At 44.0% G+C, this 13,016-nt stretch overlaps 1 protein-coding gene across 2 annotated transcripts in view; it reads left to right on the forward strand.

Annotated features, from left to right (window-relative positions):
• Positions 1-13,016, forward strand: part of nlrc5 (NLR family, CARD domain containing 5) — a 219,569-nt gene that overhangs the window by 156,537 nt on the left and 50,016 nt on the right. For both annotated transcript variants that reach the window (XM_073069838.1, XM_073069837.1), the window contains exons 35-40: positions 1,239-1,325; positions 4,175-4,234; positions 5,686-5,733; positions 6,128-6,211; positions 8,429-8,512; positions 10,268-10,351. In XM_073069838.1, coding sequence (XP_072925939.1) covers positions 1,239-1,325; positions 4,175-4,234; positions 5,686-5,733; positions 6,128-6,211; positions 8,429-8,512; positions 10,268-10,351 — 447 coding nt within the window. The remainder of the gene's footprint in view (positions 1-1,238; positions 1,326-4,174; positions 4,235-5,685; positions 5,734-6,127; positions 6,212-8,428; positions 8,513-10,267; positions 10,352-13,016) is intronic.

Below are 13,016 nucleotides of genomic sequence, written 5' to 3' on the forward strand. Positions count from 1 at the left end.
AAAGAACAACTTCGTGAAAAGGGTATTGAAAAGCACAAGTCAGGAGATGGATACAAGTACATTTCCAAGTCACTGAATATCCCTTGGAGTACAGCTAAGTCGATCATCAGGAAATGGAAAGAATATGGCACAGCTGTAAATCTGCCTAGAGCAGGCCGTCCTCAAAAACGGAGTAACCGTGCAAGAAGGGGACTAGTGAGGGAGGCCACCAAGAGACCTATGACAACTCTGAAGGCGCTACAAGCTTCAGTGGCTGAGATGGGAAAGACTGCGCATACGACAACTGTTGCCCGGGTTCTTCACAGGTCGCAGCATTGTGGGAGAGTGGCAAAGAGAAAGCCACTGTTGAAAAAACCTATGTGAAACTTCAGCTAGAGTTTGCCAGAAGGAATGTGGGAAACTCGGAAGTCAGCTGGAAGATGGTTCTATGGTCTGATGAAAATGAAATTGAGCTTTTGGCTATCAGACTAAGCGCTGTGTTTGGCATAAGCCAAACACCACACATCGTCAGAAACATACCATCCCTCCCTGCCATGAAACTTGATGGTGGTTGCATCATGCTGTGGGGATGCTTCACTGCAGCAGGCCCTGGAAGGCTTGTGAAGGTAGAGGGTAAAAGGAATGCAGCAAAATACAGGGAAATCCTGGGGGAAAACCTGATGCAGTCTGCAAGAGAACTGCGACTTGGGAGAAGATTTGTTTTCCAGCAAGACAATGACCCCAAGCATAAAGCCAAAGCTATACAGGAATGGCTTAAAAACAACAAAGTTAAAGTCCTTGAGTGGCCAAGTCAGAGTCCATATCTCAATCCCATTGAGAATTTGCAGCTGGACTTGAAAAGGGCTGTTCACTCATAATCCCCATGCAATCTGACAGAGCTTGAGCAATTTTATAAAGAAGAATGGGGAAAAATTAGTGTCCAAATGTGCAAATCCCTCTCTCTCTCCCCTCTTCCAACCCCCCTTCCCCTCTCCACCCCTTGCCCCCCACCCCTCTCCACTCATCCACCCCTCTTCCCCACTCCCACCTTCCCTCTCTTACCCCCCCCCTTCTCTCCAACACAGACATTATGGAGGGAATCCTTTTTGACCCTTTATCCTCTTTTGGACACTAGCATATTTCAACAATGGGGGGCTGAAGGGCTTCAGAATTGACCCCAAGATTGTTGCTGTCAGAATTTCGAGTGTTTTAAAACTGAAGGCAGTTGTTGGCAGTGTTGTTTCTGGTTTCTGTTTCAGGTTTGAAGAGCTGTGGATACATGGAGCAGATTCTGCTAACCTTGTTGTGAAGTGTGTCCAAACCCATCTGAATATTGCGGAAATTAGGTTAGAACTTCACTCTTTATCAGATTGGTGGTTTATATCAACATTACAGTAATAGACTACAGTATCTGTTTTATGATTCTTTAATGTTCAAGCTTGATGTAAGTACTGCTGGAAAACTACTTTGATGTAGACGTGGACTGAACCAGGGTCAGGTGTTTGGCTTGTTCCCCATGTAACTTCAGCTTGTCTCAGTAAAGCTAATGAGTGTAAAGTTAGGCTGGATTTAATGGGGCCTTCGCAGAAATTGGCAAGCAGGAATAACCGAGCTGCTCCATGGTATTCCCTCATACTCACGTTCCCTGGATTATTTTGATTGGATCCACACAATCACTGACACAGGACACGTAGATTAGCAGAACATTCATGAAGACTACTCATTTGGTAAAAACACAGACCTAGCAGTTCAGTAAGATTAACTTTTCTTGAGATTACTTATAGCAGTATTAATTTATTTCCAAGAGATTTAAAGGAGATGTGAGCTGTCTAGGTCATCTAGCCTATCAGAAGGACATAATTTTCAAGCTGCTGTTGGATAATGTTATGTACACCTGCAGTTGAAAACCAACATCTAAGCTTTGTATCATGTCTGAGGCATCTGAGGTTTCTCTAGTGATCTGTGGAAGCCTGTTGTCAAGGGGAATTGAAAAGCAAAGTCAACTATCTGTAGTGCCAGACATAATTTTTGTTAAGCCCTGAGTGCTTTAATGTGGTCTGTGAATCACTGATCCACCACAAGTACCAGCCTGTGTTCAGCTGTGTGCTCAAGCATCAGATGTTGGTGTTCAATCTTCCTTTTGGCTTACTTGGAAGTGTGACAGTGAGGGATCCATTTGGCCAGGACCGTAAGTTCACATTGACAGGGCCAAGTGCTACATCACTAGGTTTGAACCTCAGTTCTCCTCACCTGGCCCAGCTCCATATCCCTTATTACCCCTCACTCTCAATGATGTATCGACTCCTTTCATGAAATCTAAGAGGAGATTTACAAGGATGTTGCCTGGATTTGGGAGCATGCCTTAGGAGAATAGGTTGAGTGAACTTGGCCTTTTCTCTGTGGAGTGACGGAGGACGAGAGGTGACCTGATAGAAGTGTATAAGATGATGAGAGGCATGGTTCATGTGGATAGCCCGAGGTTATTTCCCAGGGCTGAGAAAGGGGGCACAGTTTTAAGGTGCTTGGAAGTAGGTACAGAGGGGATGTCAGAGGTAAGTTTTTCACACAGAGAGTGGTGAGTGTGTGGAATGCACTGCCAGCGACGGTGGTAGAGGTGGATATAATAGGGTCTTTAAAGAGACTCTTAGATAGGTACATGGAGCTTGGGAAAATAAAGGGCTATGCGGTAGGGAAATTCTAGGCAGTTTCTAGAGTAGGTTACATGGTCAGCACAACATGAGCTTATAATATGCTGTAGGTTTCTATGTTCTATGCTGCCCCAAAAGTCAATCTTTTACGGAGCTATTCATCACAGAAATGGGTCTTATACGTCCACAACGGCCTCTTTGCCCATCAACATTAATCCCATTTACCTACGAAAGCATCATATCCTTCTGCGCCATACTTATTTAAATGTCTGTTTGAAGGCCATTTAAATGTAATATTTGTATATCATTCCACTACCCCCTCTGGCAGTGAGTTCCAGATATCAACTATTCTCTGCATCAAAAGATCTTACTCATCATATTCCCTTTAAAACTCCCTCTCACCTTTAATCTATGCCTCCTTTGTTTTGATAGCTCTACCATGGGAAGCAGGTCCTGACTATCTACCCTAGCTCTGCCTCTCAGGATATTATGTACCTATCAGGCTGTCCCCTCAGCTTCCCTTGCTCCAGGGAAAACAAGTCCAGCTTTTGCAATCTCTCCGCATAACTAATACACTCCGGTCCGGAGAACTGTGAGAGAGAATTCCAGTTTTTTGCTTTTCTGAAGTGTTTCCTAACTTAAGAACGTTAGATTGAGGAGTAGAAGTAGTCTATATGGTGCTCTGTGGCTGCTCCAAGAGTCAATAATATCACAGTTGATCTTTCAACTCAGCACCGTTTTCCTGCACTAATCCCATAACTAAATATTAAAGGTTAAATATTAGAAGTCTGTAACTTGCTGACTTGAATATTCTCAGTGACTGAGCCTCAACAGCCCAATAAGATGTGCATTTCAAGCCTTCAGCACCTTTCAGATGAAGAAAGTTCTATTGATTTCGCTGTTATTCACCAGTCTTAGACAGTCGGGCAAGGGAAATCCCAGCTCCTTATCCTGTCAAGCCTCATTCAAATATTAGATCCTTCAAAGAGATCATCTAGACCCAAGAAGAATGATAGCTGAGTCCACCCAGTCTCTTCTCATTGGTCAAATCCCCAGCCCAGGGTCAGTCTAGTGAGCCTTTGCTGCACTCACTCTCTCACAATGATTTGAAAACCCAAACTCCCTTCTTCTTTTGTTCAGCCTGACAGCAAGGAACTATCATCTCTTTGTCTACAACACTAAATTCTCCTCCTATATGATCCTCCTTGATCAAAGCCTCATTTCTCTAGACCCACCGCAATAAAACCCAAATTTATGAACCTGGATATTCTCGTAATTCGTCCTCCTTGCCTTTGGGATCTATCTGCTCCTGGACACTCAGCTAGACAGAAATCAAAAGGTTTCCTGCTGACATCTAGTGACATCTTCTTGCCAACCAGATACTGCAGCACTGTCGTGTAAATGGGTTGCAGAGAAGACTGAAGGTCAAATCACTGGAAGAGGTTTTTCCACGGATTCTCCCTTATTTATTGTTAAGAATCTTTGCTTGCTGTTCTGCTTGAGATTGTTTGACTGATTAGATTGATCAATAAAAATGTACTTTTCAGGATAAAGGCGAACCAAGCTTTAATAAGGCTAATGGACAGTGATTGCCGAACTTCTGATGGGTACGTAAATCTCAGGTGTCATTAAAATTGGCAAGGGCAATAACCAACAGGCAGGATGGTAGAGCTGAGGCCATGATCAGACTACCCATCGCTTAATCAAATAGCAGAGCTCAACGATCTTTATCTGATCTTTCTTCCTATGTTCATCTGTCTGGTTTCTATTCATAGTGTCAATTCTTCCACTGAAGCTGATATTGGCTGTTCCAAAACGGGGTCAGGCAATACCTCACCTTGTCCTGATGAAGGGTCCTGGCCTGAAACATTGAGCATCTATTCCTCTCCATAGACGCTGTCTGACCTGCTGAGTTCCAATGGCATCAAGTGTTTATTATTCTGGATTTGCAGCTTCTGCAGAATTTCATATGTTTATGATGACTTTGTTAACGCTGGAGTACTGGCTGTTGCTGTTGGAAAGGACTATAACCCCCTCAGTGCTTTGGGCAGCAGTACCCCAGACAGGGGCCATATCTCTTCACCTGGGACATGTCACATTTCACAGTCACTCCAAATGCCCCCACATGAAGAACTTGTCTTTGTCAGCCTCCATCCCAGCGTCTCACTGATTGCTATCGTTATCCTGCCCTGTACTGATCCCATGGTGACCTTGGGCTGTGCTTCCTTAAAAATGAGAAGAGTTTGGGAGCAGAGTCAAAATGCTGGAAGAATTTTCCTGATGAAAGCAACAGGATATACCCTTAACACAAGAGATTCTGAAGATGCTGGAAAACCAGAGCAACACACACAAAGTACTGGAGGAACTCAGCTGGTCAAAGAGGATCTTTGGAGAGGAGTAAACAGTCAATGTTTCAGGCCAAGACCCTTCATCAAAACTGGAAAGGATGGGGGAAGGGTAAGAAATTGAGAGGAGGGCAAGGAGTACAAGCTGGAAGCAATGAGGGTGGGGATGAAGTGAGAAGCTGGGAAGTGATAGGTTGAAGAAGAAGGAATCTGATGGGAAAGGATGGTGTAGGATGGGAGAAAAGAGGAAGGTGTTCCAGAGGGAGATGAGAGGCAAGTGAGGAGAAGAGGTAAGAGGGGAGTCAGGATGGGGATATGAACTAGAGAGAGGGGGGAGAAATTACTGGAAGTTAGAGAAGTCAACGTTCAATTTGTTGGAGAGTGTGGGAGCCTCTTTTCTGTAACCCTTTATATAAATGCCTATGAAAGGCCGTGCGGGCACACAATCTGTGTCTGACTGCGTTGTTACCATTACAAGGCCGTGGCCCACCAGCCCAGAAACAATGATGAGCATTTACAATTCACTGAGTTATTACAGCACAGGAAGAGGCCATTCAGCCCAGTAGGTGGAGCGACGGCACGCCATGCAGGGAGCACCTGAGTTCAGATTCAGACCCAGGTCCCGGGAGCTGTGAGGCAGAGCCGCTGACTGCTGCAATACAGGGACTTCCTGTGCACCCAGGCTGATCCCAGATCTTTCTTATTCTTTACAGCACCCGAATGGACAAAACAGCGTCCTATCCTTCCCTCAGATTACTCAGGTAATTAGTCAGTTTAATTACTTTGATTATCAAAATTATACTTTAAGAATTTTTCTTTGCAGTCATCTTTATAATCTAATATACTGGCAGTTCATTTGTAAAGGATTAATGTAAAAATACAGGTGTCCCCCCTTTACAAAGGTAGAGCGTTCCTATGAAACCACTGTTAAGCCGAAGTGGCATAAAGCGAAGAACCATTAATTTATATCGGAAAAATTTTTGTAAAAGCGAAAATCCTCTTTGTAATGCGAAAACAGGTTACTAATGTAGGTCTTTTGTAAAAGCAAAGTGGCGTAAAGCGAACATTGGTAAAGCGGGGGACACCTGTATTGCAAGGAATGAATTATTTCTTCTAAACAGTCCTGAATACAAAGCACATTTTTCTACCTTACAGTCTGCAACAGTGTGAAATCGAAGCACCCCACCTTCTACAACTTTCGTCCATCATTAAACAATGTCCCAGTTTAATGGAGCTGTAGTAAGTTTTTCACTTATTTGTAGCTTTTCATTTTATCTGTGTGTTGCCATGAGCCATTACCAGTCTTTGCTGAGGAAAATATTATTGATGTACAGTATATTGTACCAAATTTAGCGAAGCGCTGTTACTTCAGTCGGTACTGTATTGCTTTGAGTAGTGTAAAGATTTTATCAAGTGAGTGAAAAACACCCAAAAATCTGCAGTTGCTGGGAATCCCTAATAAAATATGAAAATGCTGGAAATGATCAGCAGATCAGACAATATCAGTGGGAGAGAAACCAAGCTCACATTTCAGGACAAATGCCCTTTGTTTGAAGTGCTCAAACAAAGATTTCACCAGCTGAATTGTTAATTCCATTTCTCTTCCACAGATGCTATCTGACCTGCTGAGATTCTCCAGTATTTTCTGCTTTAATTCTGATAAGTGAGGCTTTGGGCCTACTCCAGGCTTCAGTTCTGAGGACTTACTTCTGGTTCGGAATGCTGGTGTTCGTTTCAGTTGTTTGCCTGACTTGTATTTTCTTTTCTTTCTCTTGAGCATCGTGTGTTGGTCTTTTATTCTTATTCTTTTTTTTTACTTTAATTGGGTCCTTTGGGGTTTCTTGCTTTCTGGCTACCTGTCAGCAAGCAGATCTCAAAGTTTTTGATAATAATAAATGTACTTGAACTTGAACATTAATTATCTATTTTGACAGAACCCCGTAATGAAATTCCAGGCATATAAAGATTCTGATACTTGACATATAAACTCCCCTCGGGCATCCAGCCGGGTACAGGTATCGATTATAACCAACGGTTTGATGATAAACTCCGCTATCGTCATCCTGAAGATGGCAGAGTTTGTCATCGAAACATCGGTTATAATCGATACGTATACCCGGCTGGAAGCCCGAGAGGAGTTTATTCATAATAGACACTGGGAAAGCACTAAATCCTTATTCTGATACTTGGCTCTCACACTTGAGTGTGGTGTTCCTCCTAGTCAAGTAATGATAGATAGCTAGGTAGATACTTTATAGATCCCTAAGGAAATTACAGTGTCACAAGACCATTGCAAGTGCACAGATATACAAATATTAGAAGAGAAGTGACAAAGCATAAAGGAAGAAGGTGCTGCTGAAAGCAAGAATCCACTCAGGGACTGGTGTCTCTGTTGCTCCAGTGGTGGTCCACTGGGTCAGAATAGTTCGGTTGTAATAATTTTCTGTGCACAAAAATTTTGTTATCAAGTTCCACTCCAGGACTGAAAACTAACTTGATAATGCAGTGCCCTTCCAAACTGTCCTGTCAGAAGTCCTGGCTTCTGGAAGCCTTGTCCAGTGGGTTGCTAAAGATCCCTCCCTCAGTTCTAAGAGGTGGAGGATTTTTGGCCTTGGACTTGGCCTTGACTATTTTCCCTCTTCAACAGTTTGACTATCCTTCTGCATTGCACTCTGGTGAAGCCAAAAATAAGTCAAAATCAAAGTAAATTTATCACCAAAGTACACATTTGTCTCTATATAAGTCCTTGTGATTCATTACTTGCAGATTTACAGGAAAATAACGAATACAATAGAATTTAGGAAACTTAGGCATGAACAATGACAGACGAACAGCTGTGCAAAAGAAAACAAGGTCAGAAAAAAAAATAACACTGAGAAAGTGAGTTATTGAGTTGTTGAAATTGAGTCTATGGGTTGTGGAATCAGTTCAGAGTTGAGGTGAGTGAAGTTACCCACACTAGTTCAGGAGGCTGATGGTCGATGGGTAATAACTCTTCCTGAACTGGGTGCTGTGGGACCTAAGGTTCCTGGTGCTCTTGCCCAATGGCAGTGAGAGGAGTACATAGTCTGTATGGCGGGGGTCCTCGATGATGGACGCTGCTTTCTTGTGGCAATGTTCCTTGTAGATGTGCTCAATGGTCAGGAAGACTTTGCCTGTGCTGCGCTGTATCCAGTACTTTCTGTAGACCTGTTCATTGCATATCAGACTGTGATGCCATCAGTCAGGTATTCTCCACTGTGCATCTATGGAAGTTTGTCAACGTTTTAGAAGACGTGCCAAATCTGCATTCACTGTGCTTCAAATGAGTTCCCTGCTTGGATCCCCAGTGGCAGTTGTGCAGTCTGTGTGTCCGATGATCTCACCATCCTGAGGTGGAAGTGACGGTTTGGTACTTGGCTCTGTGCCTTCTTGGTTCTGGATTTGATATCATTGGTTCTGCTCATTCCCTTGCAGCCTGTCTCAAAACAACCTCGGTGACAAGGGAGCAGAAACACTGGCTGAGTTCCTTCAGGTTATCCAGGGGCTGAGAATTCTCAGGTAGGTTCTGGAACACAAACTTGATCCCTGTTTTCAATCTTAAGTTGCCATTCTATGTTATTGGACATTGATTTGCATCATGAGAATTATTCAGCTGTGTCGGTGAGTAAGGGGGTGAAGCTCAGCAAAGGGCCTGTTTTTAATCTCCAGTGTCTGCTCCTTTAATGATTGACACACTCCCTTTTATAGTCAACTTGCCTTTGGTCCCCCACACCCCTCCCTCTCCTGGCCATCAGCAGCAATGAAGGCTGCTGTCCAAGTGCCTTGCAGATCCTGGACACAGCCTTCGTCCCCCCCGTCAGGGAGTGTGTGGGTGGCAGGAAATGAAGCTTAGCTGAGACAATCCCCAATAGTCCCAGTCCGTGTCCTCACACAGGGCAAGGTCTCAGTCTTCATAGTTAGGATCCGAATCAGGTTTATTATCAGTGCCGTACGTTGTGGAGTTTGCTCTTTCGTGGCAGACATAACAAACTACTACAAGTTACCATAAGTAGAGGAAAATAGTGAGATAGTGGTTGCAGAACGTTCATAAGTCTGACAGTAGAGGGGAGGGAGCTGTTCCTAAAACGGAGTATTGGTCTTCAGGCTCCTGTACCTCCTGCCTGATGGTAGTAATGAGAAGAGGGCACATTCCTGATGGTGAGGGCTGTTAATGATGGACGTGGCCTGCTTAAGGCACTGCCTTTTGAAGATGGGCTCAATGGTAGGGAGACTCGTGCCCATGACGTAGCTGGCTGAGATTACAACCCTCTGCTGCCACCTTACGATCCTGTGTATTTCCATCTCCGAACCGGGCAGTGATGCCACCAGCTGAAATGCTAAATCCCCTCAAGCAGTTGGGGCCGGTAGAGTTGGTTCCTGGCAAATAGTGGGATGTTTTGAAGGTGAGAGGCAGGTGGCAGAGTGTAGTTTAAAATTACACAAAATGATTCAAAACAGATGTGATTTAGATTGGGTGTGATTTTAAAGTGAGTGTTATTTAGAATGGGTGTTATTCAAGGTGGGTTTGATGTAGAATGACTGGGAGATCTTCGCAAGGCTTCAAGGATACACTGTTGGTGCAGTTTCGGGAGCTTCTCATAGTGTACATATTTCATATTTCGGAAGATGATGAGGTAGATCTTTTGCCTTTATCCATTCTGAGACGCAAATGCCTCACCAGAAAGGGCAGGAGGGAAGATGCTCCAGGTCTCTGCACTGAGAGCAGTCATCAGAGGCTGAGCTCAAGATGTCTGCCATGACTTTTAAAATTGACTTCATTTTTCATTCTGAAAAAGCCCCTCTTTTAATCTGGCTTTAAGCATCTACTAAAAAATAAAGGTTAGCTTTATTTGTCACATATACTGTACATCGACACATACGATGAAATGCTTTATTTTTGTCAGCGAGCAACACAGTCTAAGGATGAGCTGGGGGCAGCCAGCCAGTGTCAGCGTACTTTTGCCGCAAACATTGCATGCCCACAACTTGCTAACCCTTAGGAGTATGGGAGGAAAGCAGATCAGCCTGAAGAAAGACAAGTGGTCACAGGGACAATATACAAACTCGTTACAGGCAGCGGTGGGAATTGAACTCTGGGTGCCGACTCTGTCAAGTGTCACCCAAACCGCATGCTACTGTAACACCCAGTACTAATTCCATTGGGAAGACATTGGACTGTTTGCCCCAATACCTTGTACAAAACTGACCTAGTAACAGGTGCTCATTTGAAATCTTGCTGCTATGATTAGCTAATTACTGTCTCTCCTCTCTCAGCCTAGAATCCACCAACATAAGCAACGCGGGCATGGTGCTGCTAACAGCAGGTCTTTGTAAATGCCACAGCCTTGAGGAGTTAAAGTAAGATCTGAATTTTGCTTTGTTCACTTTGTTTGTTGTCTGGATGATTGGATAGTCTGGTGATTTCTTTTAGAAGATGGTTGCGATCCACCCCGCTTGACGTTCTTGGGTTCCCAGAATCCTGATTTCAAATGGTCCAAGGGTGGTGTATTTCCCATCAATGCTGCTACTCCTTGCTGAGAGAGGGTGCAGTCTTCACACTCTCAGCAGCCAGGTGAAATCTCCGTACAGGATAGTCATCACCAGTGGCCCGGCTGGCATTTATCCCTTACACATAGATATGCACGCACGCACACATAGCCACTCAGAACCTCTTACCCCACATCAAACACATCACCGTTGACCAAACAACCCAGTTAGAACATGAAACTTCCACCACATTTGAGTTGACCACCAAGATGCATTTAAGGCAATGCTGGTTTAGTATATGGTAAGAGGATTAGCAGAAAAGAATCCAAGGGTATTTTGATGGAGGGCAATGAAATAAACAATAAAAATCACATCTACTGAGCACCAGGCAGCTGATGGGCTACACAACTGTGTTTCATCAGAATTTGGGCTGGGCAACCGACAGTAACCACTTAGCAATATCCAGTTCCTCTTGAGCCTGTTCCATTGTTTAGTCAGATTATAATTAATGTGTAGAACTCTTATCTATTACCTTGATTCTGAAAGTCCTGATAACATATTCTAGGAAGCATTTACTTGGAACCATCTTAGGCTACTTAGCTTCCGACCACCAAGAATAACACGTCATGCTGGGTAATGACTTCTGTTTTGAGCTTTCTGCTTTCAAACCACAGAAACCGGCAATATTTTAGAGGTCATCTCTGAAGGGTTTAACTCTATACAAAGGATGCAGCTTTAGTGACACCCTGTGGGCATTTTACCTGAGCATTACACAGAGTGAATCTCACTCTCTGATATTTTTGCAGTGCCAGGTTTGCTTAAATCAGTGCTGCTTATTTAGATTTAGGATTTCAATACACATTTGTTTACCACATGTGCATGGAGACATTTGCATTAACCAACAGACCCGGGGGACAGCCTGCAAGTGTTGCCACACATTCCAGCGCCAACGTTGCCCTTTCCTTTTTAAACTGTGCACCATGATACCAGCCCCACTATAATGCTTCCTTCGTCAGTTTGTATCGACTGCTGCTGTTGACTGAATTGAATTATTCACTGTACATGTGCCCACGTGTCCCTGTAGACTGCTTCATTCCAGTGACTCAGCCAGGCTGGCAGATTTGTACTGCAGCTTGTAGTCGTGCCACTGCTTAACCGAAACGGGCAGCTAATGAAGAGTGATGACAACCAGTTGGAAAATCAAACACAAAAGTACAAGATTGTGTAATAACACTAAAGTTGCCTTTGGACAGTAGTGTTAAGTGTGAGTTAGAGGTGAACGTCAGAGTTCCGGTGTCACCAGACTCTCAAAAACTAGCCGCAGTCCGTCACAGTAAGCCTGGCACGTTGACTGCCATCACTGGAAATGATTCAAAGTGTTTATGTGTCTTTATACGGTACTGATCGCTAACACTGCTCCAATAATCTTACTGGGAAGCGTTAGTTTTCCAGGACCGTGCTCCTCTGGCTCATCCTGTCTCGGGGTGTGGGTGACCCCAGTGCAAGCGGGTCATGGCAGTGTTCTCACTGCAGACGTTTCCTGGTCCCTCTCACTGAGACTGGGGCATTGGCCTCTTCCAGGCCTTGCTTTCCAAGGACTCACTTTTGTTCTGATTCCTATTTGCTTTCTTTTATTGTTTGCACAATTTGCTTTTCCCCTTTCTTTCCACCTTGGGTCTTCTTTCTTTCAATGGGCTCTTTTGGGTTTCTTTGTTTTGTGGCTGCCTGTAAGGATATGAGTCTCAAGGTTATATGATGTATACATACTTCGAATCAGAATCAAGTTGAATATCACCGGCATATGTCGTGAAATTTGTTAACTTTCTGGCAGCAGCACAATGCAATACATGACAAACGAGAGAAAAATCTGGGCATTACTCTAAGTTTATATATTTATAAATAGTTAAATAGTAGTGCAAAAACAGAAATAGAAAAAGTAGTGAGGTAGTATTCATGGGATCAATGTCCAGTGACAGAGGGGAAGAATCTGTTTCTGAATCGCTGAGTGTCTGCCTTCAGGCTGCTGTACCTCCTTCCTGATAGTAACAATGAGAAGAGAGCATGTCCCGGGTGGGGTCCTTAATGATGGACGCGGCCTTTTGGGGCATTGCTCCTTGAAGAGGTCCTGGATACTACATAGGCTCATGCCCATGATGGAGCTAACTAATTTTATAATTCTTTGCACCTTACTTCGATATTATACGGTAATGTTCCACCCCCCACCCCCACTCCATACCAGACAGTGATATAGCCAGTTAGAAACACCTCGCTGCTTGTAAAAAAGGCACAACAAAGACTCTTCTTGCTCAGAAAGCTGAAACAGGCCAAACTCCCACAAAAGCTGTTGCTTAACTTCTACAGAAGCACAATTGAAACCATCCTGACCAACAGTGCCACAGTGTGGTGTGCCAGCTGCACAGCCGCTGAGCGACAAGACCTGCATCGCGTGGTGAAGGCGGCCCAGCAAATTGTCAGGATGGAGCTCCCAGGACTGGACACCATCTATTCCAGCAGACTCGGGAGGAAAGCAATCAGC

Source organism: Hemitrygon akajei, chromosome 17 (genome assembly GCF_048418815.1).
Source record: "Hemitrygon akajei chromosome 17, sHemAka1.3, whole genome shotgun sequence".
Taxonomy (NCBI): Eukaryota; Metazoa; Chordata; class Chondrichthyes; order Myliobatiformes; family Dasyatidae; genus Hemitrygon; species Hemitrygon akajei.